This window comes from Pelophylax lessonae (assembly GCF_965119305.1).
Source record: "Pelophylax lessonae genome assembly, chromosome: 4".
Classification (NCBI taxonomy): domain Eukaryota; kingdom Metazoa; phylum Chordata; class Amphibia; order Anura; family Ranidae; genus Pelophylax; species Pelophylax lessonae.
The window spans coordinates 551,877,407-551,899,852 of record NC_138771.1 but is presented as its reverse complement, the minus strand read 5'-3'; the positions used below and the strand labels follow the sequence as shown (position 1 = coordinate 551,899,852).

At 46.3% G+C, this 22,446-nt stretch overlaps 2 protein-coding genes across 2 annotated transcripts in view; one reads left to right on the top strand and one right to left on the bottom strand.

The window, feature by feature from the left end:
- The window catches only part of LOC309551979 (cytosolic purine 5'-nucleotidase-like), an 82,223-nt gene extending 65,863 nt beyond the window's left edge, over window positions 1–16,360 (top strand). The window contains exons 17-18 of the mRNA XM_082252713.1: window positions 1,350–1,445; window positions 15,844–16,360. Of these exons, the coding sequence (XP_082108839.1) occupies window positions 1,350–1,445; window positions 15,844–15,954 (207 nt within the window). The 3' untranslated portion in view covers window positions 15,955–16,360. The remainder of the gene's footprint in view (window positions 1–1,349; window positions 1,446–15,843) is intronic.
- Window positions 16,361–21,244: 4,884 nt separating this feature from the next.
- CKAP2L (cytoskeleton associated protein 2 like) overlaps window positions 21,245–22,446 on the bottom strand; it is a gene marked incomplete at its 5' end in the record, with an annotated part of 112,941 nt that continues 111,739 nt past the window's right edge. The window contains one exon of the mRNA XM_082253677.1: window positions 21,245–21,552. Coding sequence (XP_082109803.1) covers window positions 21,282–21,552 — 271 coding nt within the window. The 3' untranslated portion in view covers window positions 21,245–21,281. The remainder of the gene's footprint in view (window positions 21,553–22,446) is intronic.

Below are 22,446 nucleotides of genomic sequence, written 5' to 3'. Positions count from 1 at the left end.
ACTCACATGTGTGGTTTGAACAGCGATTTCATTTGCGGCGCGACTTCAGTATACGTTTTCTTTCGTGCGCGAGCTAACGGGACGGGGGCAACTAAAAATTTTTTTTTCCTATTTATTTTATTTTTTTTTAAATTTTAACACAGGTTTTTTTTTAAAAAAAAATAAAAAATCTGATCACTTTTATTGCTGTCACAAGCAATGTAAACATCCCTTTTGATAGCAATATGCAGTGACAGGTACTCTTTATGGAGGGATCGAGGGTCTAAAAGACTCCAAACCCCTCCACTACACTTCCATGTATTCAAAACGCCGAAAACTGCATTTTTGAATACACTCACTTTTTAAAACTGCCGCCTTTAGCAGCCGAGTAACCCGGATGTGACGTCATGGACCCTGCCTCAGGGGTATGTCATCGGAGACCCGATCAAAGCCGCATCCGGCTTAGATCAGGACTCCATCCAGCCGGCGGGCGCGCCGCGTGGGTGCTCAAGTCTCCCTGTGGGACGTGAGACCCGGGCAGAGCCGCGGAAGGCGGCGAGACGTTCCCTCCCGCTTGCCGGGGTAACGATCGAGCGGCTCCTGAGCCGCACCCGTCGTTACCGCCGGAAAGCCAACCGCTGGCTCTAAAAAACAGTACCAGGATGAGGCATCATCCCGGTACAACCACGCAAAGTCAGCCGACGTAGGTCTACGTGGCTGGTCGTAAAGTGGTTAAAGCTTTATACAAATCTATTTTTTAAAGAATTTTTTTTATTTTTTTATAATACCGTGGTGTAGCCGGAGTTTAAGTTGACTGACAATAGATTTCACTTTGTTCACACTGTAAAGAGATCTGGAGGTGGTTTTGCCAATCACAGGCTGTTTGGCGCTCCTCCAGCCTGTGTCTACGGTGTATGTGTGCTAGGATTAACAGTGACGTGACGCCTCCATCAATTACCATCTTATATCCCACCCCCATAGTGCATATATGAGGACATGGAGGAGGAGGGAGGGAGTGGGCTGTCATTGACCACATGTGGGACTCTATAGTCACATGGGCTGCTCAGATAAGGAGCAAATCAACAACTTAGAAGGGAACTAAAACTGGAGCATGCTAAAGAAAACAAATGCTCGCAGTGATGGCGAACCTTGGCACCCCAGATGTTTTGGAACTACATTTCCCATGATGCTCAACTACACTGCAGAGTGCATGAGCATCATGGGAAACGTAGTTCCAAAACATCTGGGGTGCCAAGGTTCACCATCACTGCGTCTAGTGGATGAGTATGAACAAAATGTAATATAGCATGTACTGACAGTTTTCCATGATTTTGGGTTTAATGGCACTTTAACACATTTATACTTTACAGATGCCACATGAATCCACAGTGGACTATGTAAGTGTGGACAGTGCAGATACCAGCAAGGCACTTGGGCAGCAGCTGAAACAAATTAAAAGGGAACATGTAAGTGCTTGACATTTGTCACCATATATTACCAGTTGGAATATCTATGGCAAGAGTTTGTCTTTAATGGGATACCAATATCACTATATTTGTGCACTTGTCCAAATCATTTGGTGGGGGGGGGGGGGGGGGTTATGGTGTGGGGTTCATTTTCAGGGGATGGGTTTGGCCCCTTAGTTCCAGTGAAGGTAACTCTTAAGGTGTCAGCATACCAAGATATTTTGGACAATTTCATTCTTCCAACTTTGTGGGAACAGTTTGGGGATGGCCCCTTCCTGTTCCAATGTGACTGCGCACCACTGCAGAAAGCAAGGTCCATAAAGACATGGATGAGTGAGTTTTGGGTGGAGCAACTTGACTGGCCTGCAACTGCAAGTCCTGACTTCAACCAGATAGAAAACCTTTGGGATGAATTAAAGAAGAGACTGCGAGCCAGGCCTTCTCGACCAACATCAGTGCCTGGCCTCACAAATGCGCTTCTGGAAGAATGGTCAAACATTCCCATAGAGACCAGTAATGGCAAACCTTGGCACCCCAGATGTTTTGGAACTAAATTTCCCATGATGCTCAACTAAATCGCAGTGTGCAGTGTAGTTCCAAAACATCTGGGGTGCCAAGGTTCACCATCACTGCCATAGACACACTCCTAAACCTTCTGAACAGCCTTCCCAGAAGAGTTGAACTGTTATAGCTGCAAAGGGTGGGCCAGAAATGACTTGTGTATGGGAAATAAACAAATCCGATTTTTTTTTTTTTTTAACCACTCAGATGTAGTAAGGAAAGGATAGAAAACCTGGATGCATCATGTCATACTGTCATACTCTCATTGTGCATTATTCGTTTTTCCTCTATACCTGATTTGGGGCACACAGGGTAAACATCTTTTGGGGACATTTTATACTAAATATAAAGGAAAGGGCAGCACATTCTACCCTATTTGATGGCATACACCACTCCATTTTTGGGACTGATAACATTTTGAGTGTAGGGGACAATAGATAATAGCACTTATATAGATTTAGGCACTTGTGAATGTCCTTTATACATGTTGCAAACATTGCAGCTGGTGTTTTTCAAAGGTAGTAAATGATATTTGTTTGCAACTGTAAAAATATACCCCATAGTGCATACAACATGTTTAAGGTAGGTATATGTCTGGGTTCTTCCCTGCTGGAATACAGAACACCTTTTTCTATTGGTATGGAGATGGGGGGTTTCTTTAGCCCAGCAGGAAAACCTAGGCAGGGCTGACAGCATGCTAGGAGTTCACTGGATTTCTGGCAGGACAGATATTTTATTTGTACTTGCAGAATATTTAAAGAGACAAAATATGGGAAAATGTGCACGTATTGGCGAGATGTACTGAATGTTTGTGTTTTTATTTATCTTTTTAACCACTTTACCACCGGAGGATTTTGCTGTCTTCCGTCCAGGCCACTTTTTGCGATTCGGCGCTGTGCGACTTTAACTGACAATTGCGCGGTCGTGCGACGCCGTACCCAAACTAAATTTACGTCCTTTTTTTCCCACAAACAGAGCTTTCTTTTGGTGGTATTTGATCACCTGTGCTATTTTTACTTTTTGCGCTATAAACAAAAAAAGAGCGTTTATTTTGAAAAAATAACAATATTTTGTTAATTCCCCCCAAAAAAAATGTAAAAATCAAATTTTTTTTTAAATTTTTGGCCAATTTGTTTTCTGCTACCTATGTTTAGTAAAAAAAATCGCAATAAGCGTATTTTGATTGGTTTGCGCAAAAGTTATTGCGTTTACTAACTAAGGGAAAGATTTCTGTAATTTTTGGTGTTTTTTGTTTAACGCGTAATGGCGGTGATCTGCGATTTTTTTTGCGGGACTGCGACATTGCGGCGGACAGATCGGACCCTTGACTGACATTTTTGGGGGTACCAGTGACGTTACTACAGTAATCAGTGCTATATATATGCACTGTTACTGTAAAAATGACACTGGCAGGGAAGGGGTTAATTTTATTGGAAAGGGAGGGGTTAATGTATGCCTGGTGCTTACTGACGTGTGGGGGGGAGGTGACTGTGTGACAGAAGGACAGATCGGATGTCCAGCTATGCTGAACACTCCGATCTGTTAGTCCCTGTCACTATGGAGCGGGCGGATCTCCAGACTCGATCCCCGACGATCGGGGCAGAGCAGCGGCATTCGCCGCTGCTCCTCCCCTGGCCCGTCTCCCGCTGTGAATGAACACAGTGGGAGCGAGCCTCCGGCGGCGCGCGAGCGCCGCCCACAAGGGGCGGAGTCCAGCGACGTAGGTCTACGTCGCTGGACGGGATCGCGGCACTTTGCCGCAGTAGCCTCCATGTGAGCGGGGCTAAAGTGGTTACTTTTCAGTTATCACTTTCTTGTGCATAGCTTCAGAAGCACAAAAAAGTATTGGTTTCTGTTTGGGAAGCTCAGCCATTTCCTCTGAAGAATTCTTAGCTTCCAAAAACAGGACTTTTGACTTACCAGTAAAATCCCTTGGAGTACATTACAGAGGAGCGAGGGTGAATTTACACATACTGTGGTGACAGGCGTTTTTGCCACATGGTAAAACATCTGTCACCGCAAGGACACACAGGATACAATGGTTTCCTGTGTGTCCCATTCACACTGCAACACAGCCTAGGGCTATGCTGCAGCGTGCAGTGATAAAATGCAGACATGCCGATTTCTTTTTTTTTTGTAGCGCACATTGCCAAATCGCATGGCAATGTATCGCTTTGTGCTGCTGTACATTGCTATGAATGAAGTGTACACGTCACAAAAAGTTTAAAAAAAAAAAAAAATCCAAGTTGCCAGGTGATGTACTGAATGTATGAAATAATTCATAAGCTATTACTATTTTGTTAACCTTTTTCCAGTCAAGGCCCCCTTTAAAATGATGGATGATCTCAAGGCACCTCATTCTAAAAAATAAAAAACAAAGCTAATAGTTTTACATATTACAGCAGCATCTATACACATAGAACACCCAATATTAGAGGTAATTTATTCTTTCAAAGCAAATACACTTTCGTACACTGGTACTGACATATATATGATACTGTTCCAGCATTTCTTCTTCCTCCGTTTCTCTTCCCCATGCAGCTAACATGGATCCCAGTGCTGCGAAAGGGGCGGGGGGTCCCAGTGCTGAGAGAGGGGCGGGGGGATGTCAGACACAGACAAGGATGCTGGTCTGGTACTCAATGTCCTTATCAACCAATGACGTCAAGTTGCTAGGATGCTGGCAGATGGCCTGCACAGTGCCTAGGGTTGTAACGTTACACAAAGCCACAGGTTTTGATTGTGTAACAAAAAGCAGGCTTAATCCACTCACGGGCTTGTTCGTTCATTTTTGTAATCATTAGTGGGTCAAATTGACGTTTATTTTTAACCGCAGTGAAAAGAAATCAGACATTTTTTCTCAAAACAAACGAATTTCTAACAGTGTATGTGGTTTTCGATCAGTCCATTAATTCCAAAATCAAATAGTAAAAGTAAATTAACTCGTTGAATGGCATTTGAATGTTGAGAATTTTTGTATGAATTTTCCTTGAATTTTAGATTGAAATTCTATCCATCTATATAGTGAAGTAAATAATTTTGTACCAGCTTGCTATGACAAAATCCTGTTTTCCTAATCATACCTCACAGGAGAGCACCTTCATGAATACACATGGTGATGCTGAAAGACAGAGCCACAAACTGAAAATGTTGTTCCCAACCCCCACTACAAGATGCAGGGTAGCACTGGTGATGTAGAAATATAGGGATGCAGCGATAGGAATCCTTGATATCCACAGAGACAGGGAAGTCCCCTAGATGGAAGTGAGCAACAAGGCTAATTTCTGCTCAACCCCCTATTGAAGGAAGGTCAAGATCTGAGCCACCGAAAAAGAGCAAGGGTGAACACCAAGTGACTCACACCACGAAATGTACGCTTTCCACGTATGATGGTAGGTCTTCCTAGAAGTAGACTTCCTAGCTTTTAGTAGTGTAGGAATAACCGACCTAGACAAACCTCTATCCTTCAGCACTTGGTTTTCTCCACAGCCAAGCCATCAAAGCCAGCGACTGTAAAGCAGGAGGGAAGATTGACCCTTGAGACAGCAGATCCTCCCTGAGAGGTAATCTCCAAGGGGCATTGGCGACCGGCTGCAGCAGGTCGGCGTACCAAGACCGGCGAGGCCAATCCGGAGCCGCTAAAATTCCTTCCGCCTCAATCCTGCGCAAGAGTCTCGGCAGAAGCTTGAGAGGAGGGAAGGCGTAAAATCAGATGATACTGGCCCCACCAGCGCGTCTGTGGCGTCCGCTAGCAGATCCCGTGCCACAAACCTTTGCACCTTCCTTTTGAGCTGAGACGCCAACAGATCCACCTGGGGGGGTCCCCCACTGGTGACACAGCTAATGAAACACCTCCGGATGATAGGACCACTACCCTTGGTTCTATGCCTGCTGACTGACATAATCCGCCTGCCAATTTTCCACCCCTGGAATGTGTACGGCAAAGAGGGCCGGAACAAAATGTTCTGCCCACCGAAGAATTCCGGCTACCTCCAGAGCTGCCAATACACTTCTTGTTCCACCCTGGTGATGACATAAGCCACGACCGTGGTTTGTCTGACTGGATTTGCACTGGATACTCCTGAAGGCAATCCGTCCAGTGATTCAGGCACAGCCTGATCGCTCAGAGTTCCAGGACATTAATTCGGGAGTCTGGACTCTTCCTGTGTCCAAAATCCCTGAGCCGAGTTCTGACCCAGGACACCTCCCCACCTGGACAGACAGTGGTAACCACTGTCCAATACAGGGGGAGAAAAGATTTTCCCTGGCGAAGAGCTTGAGAACGAAGCCACCAGATCCAGAGACCATTTTGTTTTTGGGCTCAGACGGATTTTATTGTCCAGAGACTTCAGACACTTGTCCCATTTGGCCAAGATCTCCATTTCCAAGGACCTTGTATGGAACTGTGCAAATGGGACCACCTTGAAGGTAGAAACCATCAAGCCCCAACACCCAAGTCTGGAGGGACGACCACCTACTGGACAGCAAAAGATGAATCGCAGCATGCAACTTCAGGAGTTTGTCCAGAGGAAGGAACACTCTGGCTAGAGCCAAGTTCAGAGTCAGGCCCAGATAGTCCAGTTTTATGGAAGGAACCAGAGCAGACTTCTGATAACTCAGAAGCCAGCCAAACTCCAAGTGCATATAGTGATGTCTACATTGTCCATCAGAGCAGTAGGAGACTCTGCTTGCAAGAGAAGGTCGTCCAGGTAGCCCAGTACTGCGATCCCTCCCTGATGTAACAATGCCAGCACCGTGGCCAACATCTTTGTGAAAATCTGAGAAGCAGAGGTGAAACTAAAAAGTAACGCCACAAACTAATAAGGCTCCTTTACCACGGCAAAGTGGAGGAATCGTTAGTAACAGGACACATATTGGAATATGTACTGTAAGTAAGCATCATTGATGTCGATTGAGGCAAGGAAATCACCTTGATGCAGGGATGCCATCACTGCACGAATAGATTCCATTCTCAACTTCTGTACCTGCACAAAGTAGTTCAGGGCCTTGAGATCCAGAATAGGATGCACCTTGCCTTCTTTCTTCGGGACTGTGAACAGGTTTAAACAAAACCCCTGAAAAAGTTCCGAAGATGGAACCGGAACAATCACCCCTTGGAGCAACAGGTCTTGCACCGCCCCAAAGAGGGCTTGCAATCGGTCCAGGGACAGATGTACATTGGAAGGAAAGAACCTTTCCAGAGGGTAAGAACGAAACTCGATCTTGTAGCCGCACCGTATCACTTTGTGGACCCATTTGTGGCACCAAGGAGTTCCACAGGCCCGTAAACCAGCAAAGCCATCCCCCCACCCCAGGAACAGGTGAGGGCGCACATTCATGCAGAAGGGGCCTTGTCTGCGGGTCTGGAGAAACCCGCTTTGGACTTGCCAGACCAAGGTCGCTTGGATCCTCCCGAAGAGGTCTTGAAAGGCTTTGAACTCTTGTCAGCCGACCTTGAGGGATGAAAAAACTTCCTGTGAGCCGAGAAGGATGGGCCACGTTTGCGAAGAGGTTCCTTACCCTTACTAGCCTGCGGAAGAAAGATGCTTTTCCCCCGTGAGACTCAATGTCATCCAGGGTAGCTCCAAACAGGCGATCCCCTTGAAAAGTAAGATCAGTTAAGGTTTTTTTTTTTTTAGAGGTCTGGTCAGCAGACCAATATTTTAGCCACAAAACACACTTAAGAACCACCACATCCAAAGAGGAATCACAGATAAACTGTAGCCCCTGGACCAACTGGTCCACCAGCTCAGCAAAGGCAGGGGGGAGCTGCTCACCCTCCAGGTCACGATATAAAGCTTAGCCATCTCAGTCAGTGTTTGTGACACCAGGGCTATGGTGAAGATCGGTCTGAGTGTCAAGCCAGCCACAGTGAACATACTGCGGGCCACAGCCTCCGCCTTTGTCAGCCAGATCCTTAAAAGCCGGCAATTCTTCTACCGGAATCATGGTTCCCTTATTCAACCTGAAAACCAGGGGATCCACCACCAGTGGAACAGTCCACTTCTTAAGGAGGGATTCTTCAAAGGGGTACCTCATTGCGAAATCGCTTAGTGACCACAAAGGGATGTTTTGGACATTCCCACTCTTTTGCGACAAACCTGTCAAAATAGGAAGGAAACGGAAACACCTTTGCCGCTCTAGACAGCTTGTGAGTGCCAAAAGGAACCAGTGCCTGCAGCTGCTTCCACCATTTTTAAAGTCTTCCGCACAGTGCATCTACCAGCGCCTTTTTGGTGCGCGGCTACAGGAGTGAAGCAATCATCCTCACCATCTAAAAACTCAAGGCAAGTGGCAACAGACCCCTCAGGGCCGGCCCCGTCCATGGCGCCCAGATTAGATTAAGGATCCGAGGAGATAGATGAAGCAGGGGAAGGAGGGGGGCACTTTTTACTACCCTGCCGCCCAAAAGCCACCTCCACTCGGGACACAAGGACTCCAGTGCATCAACGGATGGTTGGGACCTGGAGGGCCCTGCAGGTTCTGAGAGGGGGTCAGGAGGGGAAATGTGCTCCTAAGACTCCATGAGGAATAAGGGTACCCCACTAAAGTGTAAAAAGACACTAAGAGACACCCCCACCACGTTGGTAACACCACCCAGTCGCCAGCAACAGAGCACCCCACAATCCTGCAGCAGCGAGGGAGAGGACCCCACCAGACTTATCACCGGCAGCACCAGGATCAAAGCACTCCATGTGCGGTGTCTAGGAAGGAAAGAGGCCCAGGAATTAGCACCATGGGATAGGGAGTGGCTCCCACAGCTGCAATCGCCACCCAGAAGGCTCCACAGTAATGGCTGCCATTGATTTCAATGCTGGACTAACTCAAAATGGCCTCTGCAGCTACACAAACATAGCCACCCCACGAGGCTCCCAGGGACCCAGGCAATGCACAGATCAGGAAGGGGGGCCATGGCAGGAGCCCCCACCTGGCAAGCCGATCGCCAGTGGCGCACCCTCCTGCCCCCGTTGCCAGTACAGCACCCTGTCCCACCCAGACCATCATACAACCCCAGTATAGGTGAAAGGGGAATAGAGGGGGGGGGGGGGAGAATAGATGACCCACCCAAAAACCCCCAGGGGGGAAAGCTACTCTCACCATACCAGGAATTAGGTGGGCACCGCTCCAGCCAGAGCCTCCTTACCATCAAAATGGGGGGGGGCTGTCGGCCAGGAGGAACACAAGACCCAGTCGTATGCGACCCTGCGAGGCGTTTAACTCGCATGCCAGCCCCCGTCTGGGGGTCTGTGTCGCGGCCGACCTAGTGCGGAGCTGAGGTCTGCGCACGCTCGGTGGCCAGACTGGGGTGACCACTGGATCTGAATTATCCAGCTTAATGCCCAGTCCGGCAGTTCTCACAAGGAGAAAAAAACGGACAGTCGCCGCTGCCTCTAAGTCATCACTATTGGGCATTGACTTCCGCTCCGCAGGAGTAGCTAGGCATAAGACTTAGCCAAAAAGAACAAAGGCATTTGCATATACACACCCATGGGGGCTGTCCCACTAGGTCAATACCCCCCTGCAGTGACCACTCCCAACTCAGTTTAGTAGCATAGCAGAAGGTAATAAGACAACAACCCCAAAAGAGGGGCGGGGGCAGCGACTGTCGGAGGACTCCGAGAAAGGGATTTTACAAAAGACGCCGCCGCCTCTAAGTCATCACTATTGGGATGTCCCAAAGCAGTGTAGATATGAGGGGTGGGAGACGCAACCGTAGAAAAGACAACGCAGTACCCACATCAGAGAAAGGAACCTTACACGCACAGTAAGAGAACCTTCTGGGCAACAGAAAACAATGCTCAACAGGAGCAACAGCCCAGGAAAGCAAATACCAACAGCCAGGGACCCATAAAAAAACAAGGGTCCTTATGGCACTGCCGCACTGAGAACTTTGCGGCCAAAGGAGGCATCAGCTGATGCCAGAACATCTACCTTGTAGAATTTGGAAAAAGTGTGCACCGACGACCAAGTTGCAGCCTTGCACACCTGGACCACGAGGCACAATGCCAATAGGCCCAGGACGCACTCACAGATCTGGTAGAGTATGCCTTAACAGGAAAGGGCGGAACCCGTTCCTTCAGGGCATAAGACTGTTCAATGGTCTGTCTGATCCATTTGGCAATGGTTGCTGCAGACGCAGCCATGCCCTTCCGAGGTCCCTCAGGGAATCCGTCTTCCGGAAGGATTCCGTAGACAACAGGTAAACCCTGATCGCCCTGACAACATCCAAGGAATGCAAAGCAATCTCCTTAGGATGCTTAGGCTTCGTACAAAGCGAAGGCAGGACAATGTCCTCATTCAGGTGGAACTCAGAGATCACCTTAGGAAGAAAATACAGGTGTGGTCGCAAGACCACCTTATCCTTGGGAATTATCAAGTAAGGAGAGCGGCAAGACAACGCCGCCAGCTCCGACATTCTGTGAGCCGAAGTGATCGCCACTAAAAAGGCCACCTTCTTAGACAGCAGAGGCAACAATATCTCCCGGATGTTTTCAAAGGGCGCACGCTGTAACACGGACAGAACCAAATTCAAGTCCCATGGAGGTAAAGGCTCCTTTCTGGGAGGAGCCAAATGTCACACACCTTGAATGAAGGTGCGAATCAAGGAATGAGACGCCACAGGGCGTTGGAAAAGAATAGCCAGTGCAGACACCTGGCCCTTGACCGTGGCCAGCGCCAGGCGCTGGTCCACTCCAGACTGGAGGAAAGCCAACACTCTCGACACCGAGTAAGAGCGAGGGGAGAACCCCCTGGACTCACACCAGGCGAAATAAGCTTTCCAGGTACGTTAATAGAATTTACCAGATGAGGTCCTGGGTCTCAACAGCCAGGCCGTTAAAGCCAGCGACTGTAAAGCAGGATGGAAGATCGGTCCCTGAGACAGTAGATCTTCCCGCATTGGCAGTCGCCACGGAGGCGCCACTGCCAGGTGAACAACGTCGGCGTACCAGGACCGGCGAGGCCAGTCCGGCGCCACCAGAATCACCAGGTGCGGTTCCGAGGCTAACCTGCGGAGGAACCTGGACAACAACTGAATCGGAGGAAAAGGTATACATCAGACGATACTGATGCCAAGGGGCCACCAACGCATCCGAGGCGTCTGCCAGAGGATTGCGCGTTCTTGCCACAAACCTTTCTACCTTGTGGTTTAGCCGAGATGCGAACAGATCCACGTCCGGGGATCCCCACTTTGCATACAGCATTTGGAAGACCTCCAGGTGCAGGGACCATTCCCCCTGGTCCAGGGTCTGGCGACTCAGATAGTCGGCCTGCCAATTCTCCACACCCGGAATGTGAACTGCTGAGATTGTCGGGACATGAGTCTCGGCCCCAAAACAGAATGTCGGTCACCTCCCGGGCCGCCCGGGCACTCCTGGTGTCCCCTTGGTTGATGTAAGCCACCGCGGTAGCATTGTCCGTCTGTACCCGAACAGGATGGCCCCGAAGTCGGTCCGACCACTGGGAGAGACAGAGTTTTATCGCTCTCAATTCCAGCATATTGATCGGGAGGGAGGACTCCTCCTCCGACCAAGTGCCCTGGGCAGACAGGTTGCCCAGGACTCCACCCCAGCCCGACAGGCTGGCATCCGTGGTAATCACTGTCCACAACAACGGACGGAAGAACTTGCTCTCCAAGACCGCCGGGGACTGGAGCCACCACAGAAGAGCCAATCTGGTCTGACGACTCAATGAGACACTCAGATCCAGGGACTGAGGAAGTCTGTCCCACCTGGCCAGGATCTCCGCCTGGAGAGCCCGCGTGTGAAACTGAGCAAAGGGTATCGCCTCGAAGGCTGAAACCATCAACCCCAAAACCCGCATACAGGTCCTGAGTGACGAGGACGGATTGTCCCTGAGGGACCTGAGCTCGTCCTGTAAGGTCCGGAGCTTGTCCTCCGGCAAGAACACCTTTGCCTGAGCAGAGTCCAGAATCATTCCCAGATAGGGAGGACAAACCGATGGAGACAACGTCGATTTCTGTACGTTGATGGTCCATCCGAACTCCTGTAGCATCTGCACCGTGGTGGACAGATCGCGCAGCAAGTCCTGGCTGACACTCGATCTCAGAAGAAGATCGTCTAGGTACCCAAAGACCGCAATGCCCTGTGCCAGCACCTTGGTAAAAACCCTTGGACCCGAAGTGAGACCGAAAGGTAACGCCACAAACTGATAGTGTTCCTCCGCTATAGCGAACCGAAGGTACCTCTGGTGACCCTCGAAAATGGGGATGTGCAGATACGCATCCTTCAGATCTATCGAGGCTAGGAATTCCCCTGGACTCAGGGAGGCCACCACCGAGCGGAGAGACTCCATTCGGAACTTCAGTTCAGAACGCACACAAATCGGTTCAGCGCTTTCAGGTCCAGAATAGGACGTACTTTGCCCTCCTTCCTGGGCACAGTAAACAGATTTGAATAAAATCCTCGAAACCTGTCCTGATGAGGTACCGGGACAATCACCCCTTGAGCAAGAAGGTCCTGCACCGCTTGGTGCAGGTCTAGCAGACGCCCAGGAGGCAAATTAAGATTTGAGGCAAAAAATCTGTTCCCTGGGCGGGATAGGAATTCGATCTTGTATCCTGATCGAACGATTTCCTGAACCCACCTGTCCGAAATCCGGAGCAGCCAAGGTTGGAGGAAACCGCGCAAACATCCCCCCACCCCGGAATTGGGTAAGGGTGCCCCTTCAGGCAGAGGCGGATTGACCCGCCGAGCCAGCATTGCCACACTTCTGCTTGCCCGCCCAGGGCTTCTTCTGGCTACCCTGGCCCTTGAAAGGCTTGCCCTTCAATTGATTCCGAAAGGCACGAAAGGACCCCTGAGTGGATCGAGACGCAGAACCCCGCTTGCCACGAAAGGACTTGTTCTTCGGGTTCTGGGGCAGCATGGTGCTCTTGCCCCCTGTGACGCCTTTTACCAGGGTATCCAACGCCTCGCCAAAAAGGCGAGAACCAGCATAGGGAAAATCAGCAACAGTTTTCCGCGAGGACTGGTCAGCCGACCAGCTCTTCAGCCAGATCAGTCGCCGGTTAAGCACCGAGACACTAGACAGGCGTGCTGCCAAAGGGGCCTCATTTAAGGCCGCATCACACAAATACATGATTCCTTGGTGAATTTGATCCACCATATCCAGCCGGGCAGATGGAACAGCGTCAGACACGAGGTTGCTCCAAAAGCACCTTAGTCCAATCAGCCACCGCCTGAGCCACCAAAACGGACGCGAAAATGGGTTTGAGCAACGAGCCTGCCACCGTATAGGAATGGCGGGCTAGAGACTCCAACCACCGGTCCGTGGGATCCCGAAAAACCGGGGTATACTCTGAAGAAACCAAGGTAGCCTTGTTCAATACGGCCACAGTGTGATCCACCTGTGGAGGCACACACCATCGTGATTCCGTAGCCTGCGCAAAGGGATAAAGCAATTTGAACCGACTAGGTACCAGGAATGGACGTTTTAAAGTGCTCCACAGTTCATTAACAGTGTAATGAAACTCAGCGGGACAGGGAAAAACCTGCGCCGACTTGCGGGTCCTGTGTGTCCCAAATGAGGACACCATGCCCGGAGGACTGGGCTCATCCTCCAAATGTAGTGTTTCCTTTACAGAATCAATCAATTCATCCATGGTCGCGTGCTCTGCAGGCGACCCCGGGGAGGAAGTATCAACCCTCTCCACCTCCGCCTCAGACCCCAGCGGGTCTAAGGATGAGCGAGACCCTGAAAAGGGCACGCTCGCCGCAGCAGCCATATTACCATCTGAATCAAAGGAGAGAGACAATCTGGGCCTCTTCCTAGCAGCACGTTCAGCCATCAGCACCTCCATATTGGACACCAAGGTCGCCACTACAGCGGCCAAATCAGGTTTCAGAGGGGCCACAGGAGAACCGGGGACCCCCACCAGAGCTGGGGGGAATTTGCTGTCCTGAGAATCCATTGCCCAAGATGAAACATCAGTGCAATAAATTTGGTACTGCCCCTTTAAAACCGCTGCGGAGTGTGCAGCCCACAGCTACAGGTACAGTGACAAAAGACCCCCAAACAGGAGAAGAAAAACTGAGCCAGAAATGACAATACAGAAGGGTGAGAGAGATAGACTGCAGAGCCCCGCAGAGGTCCCACACAGAAGTACTTACCTGTACCAGACGGCGTGGGGAGCCTCTCAGAACGGAAAGCCGCTGTCCTCATCTGACAGGGAGTGCCGTTAGCCAGGGACATTACACTGCAGCATCGCAGATGTATCCAGTGAGGTAGCCACCTCACGGCTGCACCCCAGGCGATGGGTCGTTCATAATGCCAGGGCGAACCATGGCTGAACGCTCGATGGCGGGCTGGGGGTCCATCTGACCCTCTGCTCTGGAGAACCAGGGCGGTCAGTCCGAATCCCAGCACCGCATGAATCCATCTTCTTAGGAAGAGTCGACTAAACACTAAGCTGACAAAATAAACAGCTAGTAAAGTAAGAAAAAAACTGACATTTTCAAAGAAAAGAGATTATATAGGCTGAGACTGTAGCCCCAGCACAGGGAAGCCTAACTACCGCTGACGCTAGGCAGAAAGAAACTGAGTTGGGAGTGGTCACTGCAGGGGGGTATTGACCTAGTGGGACAGCCCCCATGGGTGTGCATATGCAAATGCCTTTGTTCTTTTTGACTAAGTCTAATGCCTAGCTACTCCTGCGGAGCGGAAGTCAATACCCAATAGTGATGACTTAGAGGCAGCGGCGACTGTCGGAGGACGTAAGAGAAAAAAAAATCTATCTACAAAGAAAAAAAAAAATTGCCAGAACCAAAGATCCAAGTAGCAGAACGAGGTCCTTACTCCTGACTAGGCAGAAAAAAAAAAAAAAAAACTATAGCAGAGAGGGAGTATACCTCCTGGGACTGCCCATAGGTGTAGTCAAGTTCTTTTTCTACCTAGTGTCCTACTCTTGTAGGGGGCAGTATAACCCAATGATCAAGAAGATCAGGAGCTGTGTTCGTCAACAAAGGGAAGAGAAAAAGGCACTTTGATTACATGCTCTTCCCACTGTAGTCCAAGTCCTCTGGGATATAGCCATTCAGAGCAACAATTCCAGAAAACTAGAACGGCTATAGTGCTCCGAGGCTCAGCAAAAAAATTTGAGCATAAAGATACTAGATCAGGGAGAGAGAGAGAGAGACAGACATGTCTTTCACCTATAGACACTACCAAAAAATATGGAGGTTATACTGGGCAGTGTCAAGATTTGCCATTTGCCAGTGTCCACATATCTGGAGGTGGAGCATAACACAATCTAAGAATTAACTCTCCTGTGATGTACAAATAAGAAAAATGTTATACAAGAACTAACATAGGATTTCAAATGACTAGGGTGCACACCTCTGGACAATATAAACAGCTACCCTCCTATTCTGCAACCAGACAGCCCTATACATAGCTGGCTGATACAATCCCCTTCCACCATAGATCCATCAGCCGATCCAACCATCCAAATAGAAAGGGCCAATGTTCACGTAAGCAGTTTTGGATAAAGTGAAGAGGGCTTAGAAACCCTTCAGGTATTTATTTCTGTGTCTATGTGGAAATTAACCTCCCTTTGTCCCCGCTAACAGGAAATCTTCCCAGTTTCTATGTTTTTTAAAATCATGTGTCCCATTGCAAAAGTTACCTTTACATTTTCCCCAGAGAGAACCTTTATCAGGATATGGGTTAGTTTTCCCAGCAGAGGCATAACAACCCTTATGCACTTTATCCAAAATTAAGGAAGGTTTTGACTGGCGTTACTCCCCCCGCTTTTTTTTTTTATATAGATTTAGCAGGGACCAACTAGTAAAATAAATTGTCTTTTTTCTCTTTACAGGATCAAGAAGACTGGGTCAAGCTGGTGAACACTGCCAGGTTAAGTCTTGAGGACTCTCCTGCAATAAAAAATGAACCAGAGAAAAAGCCACCATTCGTCATGCTTTACTAACGTAACTGAGTGGACACAGAATTGCAGAGGGAGGTGTGCATTGTTTTAACATTATTAAGAATTAGCATAGCCATTTCCTGCATTAATGATGTCCATGCTATATTAAGCTGTGTAGAGATCTGTTAAGTTTTACTGGTTACCTATACAACTTATTCAAAACAGTCAAGAGATTAGGTTTACTTTAACACTATGCAAGTGTACCAGAACTATGCCACACAACATAATAAAGTATAGTCTTCTAGTTCTGCAAAACATTTATGTATGGTATTTAAGCTGCTCCAATAGTTGCACTGACATCATGACAGGCTAGAAAACTTCAAGATGACAGCCACTTGAATAGGTTGCAACTGGTATGAAACGCTGCTCTCTGGTGGTCAGCATGGGAATGACATGAAGCCAGAATCGTCCTAATTAATTTGCAACAGTATTTAGTCAATTTATGTCATATCTGTTATTTCACACTAACTTGGTCTATTTTTATTTTGTGTAACATTTAAAATGGAAATTACCCTAAGCTGATGCTTTTTCAGTAATTTCTTGCAGCCCTTGTACCAAATAAACAATCAAGGACATTTGGTTGGCTAATCCAGGTAAATGATAATGCAACCTAAAAGTGAATAAAAAGCTAGTGATTCCACTCCCTAGTTGATAGGCAGTGATAAACTACGATACAACTCTGCCCAAGTAATCGCCAGTGAGTAAACTACAATGACTTCAATCCCTACGTGATTAGTACACTTGACCAGGGCTGTGATACTTGCTGATAAAGGGAAGTACATATAGTCTATTGTTCTTTTCAAACTGACCAAAGCTACAAATATTTAATGTATTGTTTATAACCTTTCAATACAGGTAGTTATGTTTATCTAGGATTTTTATTTGTAACCTTTTTTTAATGTTTGAAGACTAATAAAAGCATATTGTGTTCTAGTGTATGGATAGGTAGACTACCCTTGATGGTATTGCAGTGTTCACCGTCACTATTCAAGTCATTTCTATACCTTTGACAAATTACATATTGGAAATCAGTACTATATACAGTATGATGTTTCTAAACGCATTTCCTGTACAGGTTCCTGAGGAATCCTTTGTTTATAAAGGATGAATGCACTCTCCACTGAGAAATGTTATCCCGGGTTCTACACACTGCCCTATTTCCATTTCATGTAGGTAGCTTGTCACCAGGGCCGTTTCTAGAGGCAGAAATAAAGAGCTAGCCACACAGACTCTATGCACAGGCAGTTTGATGTGATAAGCAAGTGTAACGGCATGGGTCACGATGGGCTGCGCTTGGGCCTAAGGGACACCTTTCCTGAGAAAGACAGGTGGTTGTCATTGGTGCATCTCTTTCTGCAATTGCTAATTTCCTGATCATTAAGTTTACCTTTAATACTTTATCCTTTATGTTGAACAGGCCTGGCAATAATGAGACCAAAAATATGTTCTATGTACAGAAACGGCACATAGGCAATTCATTCAGAGCTCAGTTAAACTGTTATATGCAGTAAAGCATGCTTGTTATACCTCACAGTGGAACCTAAGGGGTTAATCAACATTGTGTACAAAAGCTGTTTTATCCTGTCTTCTCTGATCCTCCCCATCTTCCATTGTCCCCAATCCATCCCTGATAAAAAAGCCTTTGGAGGCACTCTGCACATGCTCAGTTTGGTGTGCATGGCTAGGGAGTTTTTTTCTTGGGAGGGTGCATGTGATCAGCATGGGGCCAATCAGCACTGTCCAGACAGAGGGCGGTGTCCTGCAGCCTAATAGGACAGGCAGGAGAAGTAATCTCCAGATGAGAAAAGAAGATCTCACAGCAGGTAACCCCATGGGTGCTGACCCAACTTGAGACTGTGACAGAAAATGAAACTCGAAGTAGGCAGCCACACACTGCAACAGGATACCAATAATAAACTTCTTTAGTGTAGTGAAGACAGATACAGTCACAGGAATCCACAGATAAGGTTACCGTGTTTCATAAATCTTGTGCTTACTCATAACTATTGATGATAAAGTGGATTAAGCACAAGATGTGTGAAACGCGTTAACTTATCTGTGAATTCCTGTGACTGTCTTTACTACAATAAAGCTTATGATTGGTATCCTGTTGCGGTGTGTGGCTAGCCTCATAGGTCAGTCACAGTAGAATGAGAACTCCTCCTACAAGCTTTAACCAGACACTGACAGAAGTCCTAAGACTGCTATATGCTGCGGATGAGAAAAGGTATTTAGCAATTTATTTACTAAAAAAAAAAAAAAAAAAATATGAATTCCCATGTTCTGTGGAAGACCAGATATAGTGAATGCAGGGTCCTGGGTTTATAAACACTTTAATAAATCCATAAACTGTATAGTCCATATGATGTAAGCCAAGTCCACTCTGGTGCTGGTGTATACTTTAAAAAGAAAAAAATCCTGCCGCTCCTCAGTATAAATCATGAGATGATCCAGCCAGTAATATGAATAGGAAACAAAGTAGCAAGGGTATGGGACATGCTATGCATTCATGAATCTATTTTAAATTATCTGTGTCAACATACTGGTTGCGATGGTACATACCTTCTATGTAATGTCTGAACTTAGAACTGCCTTTATAATGTTTCCATTTTTATATTTTGGCATTAGATTTGTTCACATTTTTTTGAATTGTCAATAAACTTTTATTAAAAATTGGAGTCAGTTGATATTTACTCAAAATGCTTTATTGTCCCATTTATAAAAAACAACATGTTCCACCCTGAATAGTAATGTAAACTCCAAGTCTTGCAAGTTAAGTGGTTTGATATCATTTTTCAGATATGCTCACACATAAAAGTATATACTTTAATACTTCTCTTTAAAAACACTGAAAAGCATCTTCAAAAATACCTCCAGTAAGGTTAAAAAAAAAAAAAAAAAACTAAGTGCAAAATACATAAATAATTTGATTTCTCCAATATCTTGAAGAAAAAAAAGGTGTCATACGTAGAAACCACGTATAAAGGGCTTCTACTGAATGGCAAAATAAAGAAGTCTCCCAGAAGGATATCTGGTTATTGTTTCTGACCCCTCTGTAAAGTCTAATTACACAGAGACTTAAGGGAGAGTAACATTTTGCGCTATATAGTATATTCTGCTTTATGTATGGATTTTAGGTCATTAGTTTGAACAATGCTTACAGAGAACAAGTTTATAATAGTGACCAAGCAATGCCATATATAACATGCAGTGCACACCCTACACCAATGGAACAGGTTTAGACAGAACATACCATTAGATTCCGAAATGAGCCTAAAAGTATATAGATATAAAGCGAGATTCCTTATCGAAGTAGGCTCTAGCTGTCATGGATGGATGGCATGCTACTAGAACCATACTGGGGATACAGCATTTCTCCTACAAGTCATATTTCCTTGATTTTTCCAGCTCGCAATTCATTAAACTTTTCAACGTTATATTAAAATTTCCCCTCCTAGGACAGAGGTCAACCCGCACCATGAATATGGTTCATATCAGACAGTTGCGCAGCGCTTTTTATAGCTTTAATACTGTAAATACTGCAGCGAAGACTTAGGGTTTATTCCATCAACCCTAAAATGCACACAGTATATGAATATATGCACTACTGAAGTGCATACAGCTGGCTTGGCTCCTTGCACACCTCTACAAGTGATAAATTCTGTGGGTGGCCACAAGATTGCATGCACCATAGCAGTTCTGCAATTCAGATGCATCACTAAATTTATAGTACGTGTTATTATAATATTTTACACATTATCTGAACAGACAGCATATATCAAATATATCTTTTGTTCATCAGGTGCATAGTGCCTATATACTTCTATTTGAACAAAGTTAATCGGCCTTCTGGACATATGCAACATTGACAAGAAGAGAGTTGTTGGTCAATGCTCTGGCACAGAGCCTGCTGCCTGTGATTCTGAGATGGAAGTGACTTCCCAGTGCACTACACATTGGCTTTAACCACTTGCCGACCGCTGCAAGTACATATACTGCGGCGGTCAGCGCCTCCTGGGCAAAGTGACGTACCGGTACGTCATTCGCCCACAAGCCTTTAGGGGGTGAGCACGCGCCGCCGGAGGCGCGCTCCCGCCCGTTCCCTGACATTGCCGCACGAGTGACCGCGGCTCCGATGTCCGCCGGTCACTCGCGATCTCCTGCTGGAGAGGGAGAAAGGCAGGTGGCTAATGTAAACAAAGCCGCCTGTCATTCTCCCTGGTGTAACTGCAGAGACTATGCGATCCTACAATGTAGGATTGTATGTCTCTGTGGTTACATCACAAGCCAAGCCCCTTGAAAGTTAGAATCACGCCCCTAGGGAGACACTTAACCCCTTAATCACTAAGTTAACCCCTTCCCTGCCAGTGTCATTTTTACAGTAACAGTGCATATTTATAGCGCTGATTACTGTAGTGTCACTGGTACTCCCAAAAATGTCAGTCAGGGGTCCGATCTGTCAATGTCACAGTCCTGCAAAAAAAAAAAAAAACGCAGATTGCCGCCATTACTAGTTAAAAAAAAACAAAAATGACGTAAATCTTTCCCGTAGTTAGTAAACGCAATAACTTTTGCGCAAACCAATCAAAATCCGCTTACTGCGATTTTTTTTACCAAAAATATGTAGCAGAAAACAAATTGGCCTAAAATGTTAAATTTTTTAATTTTTTTTTGAGAATTTCATATATATATATATATATATATATATATATATATAAAAAATGTGAAAAATATTGCTATTTTTTCAAAATTGTCGCTCTTTTTTTTGTTTATAGCACAAAAAGTAAAAAAAAAAAAAAAAAAAAAAAAAAAAAAAAATCGCACAGGTGATCAAATACCACCAAAAGAAAGCTCTGTTTGTGGGAAAAAGGACATCAATTTAATTTGGGTACATTGTCGCACGACCGCGCAATTGTCCGTCAAAGTCACGCAGTGCCGAATCGCAAAATAGGCCCTGGTCTTTGAGCAGCCAAATCCTCTGGGGCTTAAGTGGTTAAATGATCCCATGGCTTTAAATGATCTCATGCATTTTAAAGTAACAAGACCTTTCTCCTCAAATAGTGACTTTACATAAAGCCACCACCACTTAGGACACTGAAAAAAGGTGAAAATTTTAGAGCTGACCTTTGTCTGGGTGAGGTATATTTATGATGTAAATATACATGGCATTTTACCTTTTCTTTTTACTCAGCATGTAGTATGTACATTACATTACTTGAAGCTGGATCACATTTCAGATTATAGGTGTACATAAAAAAAAAGTCTTGTTCGGAGATCGCCGCGCTCCATTACTTTTGGGTAACCTTGACATTATCAATAGTTTATTTATATCACACTGGCTTTTCAATTTGACATTCTGAACTGTCCTGCTTCACCATACTAAGGATGGTGTGATCTGCCTCTCTTGGCAGAGCTTCATTCCTCACATACAGGTAAGCGTCTGTGTCGGCCATGTCCAGGAGCTCATCCAGAGAGGCCACCACAGTGTCATGTTCCTGTACTACTTCTGGATATTGAACTGCCGACTGATGAATACGCTGTGACCTCCGCACAGGAGTCAGGCACTTCCATTCCTGGCTGCCTCCATCCTTTTTCTTCTTGCTGGAAATGCAATATATGATCATCTTATAAATAGGTTGATTAAAAGCATATTCTTCTACATAAACCCAAAAAACATGATTCAACAGATTTCAACTATTCTACAGATGTTTTAAAAGGCACAATATAAACATTTACATGCAGGGCCATCTACAGGTTTGAAGTTAAAAAGGCAGAAAGTCTCCCCCCCCCCCCCCCAAGAGGTACACTTCCCCTTGGGAAGCCATTTAAAAACTGTACATTTACCAATGTGACGCCAGGCCACAAAAATAAACTACTTAAAAGACATCAGGTTGTGCTTTCAGCCACAACTCACTGCTCTGCAATATCCCCCCCCCCAGTTTGGAGGTTTAAGATCAACTGATTTAGGACAGGGACCGCATTCTGTAGCTCACTGCCTGGGAACAACTGATATTGGTGTAAATGCTTTAAAGCAATATTGAAGTATTTTTTTTTTGCTAAAGAATATGCCAAAAAAAGAACTTGCATGCTTTTGCTATTTTTTTTATAATTTTTCTCCTCTGAGCTTTATAATTATAACCCAGCTGTGCTGCCTGACTCCAGGTATGTGGGCACCCTCTGTGCCTGCCAGGACCTACAGAGACCCGCTGGAGTCTCCACTACATGCACACTCCTATGTAGAACTTCAATCTTATGTGTAGCAGTTCCTAGAGAGGGGCACAGAGCCAAAGCTACGCCTCTCTTCTTCCTCCACAATGGTGATTGATTGAGCCAAAGCTATGCTGACAGGGAACAATAGCAGTGGTCTCTCGGCTACACATAGGATTGTATGCATCTAAAAAGGGAGTGTGCACAGAGACTTATTCAGGACTCAATAGGTTCCAGCAGACACAGGAGGCAACCACATAACTTGAGTCAGAGTAGAGCTGCATTGGG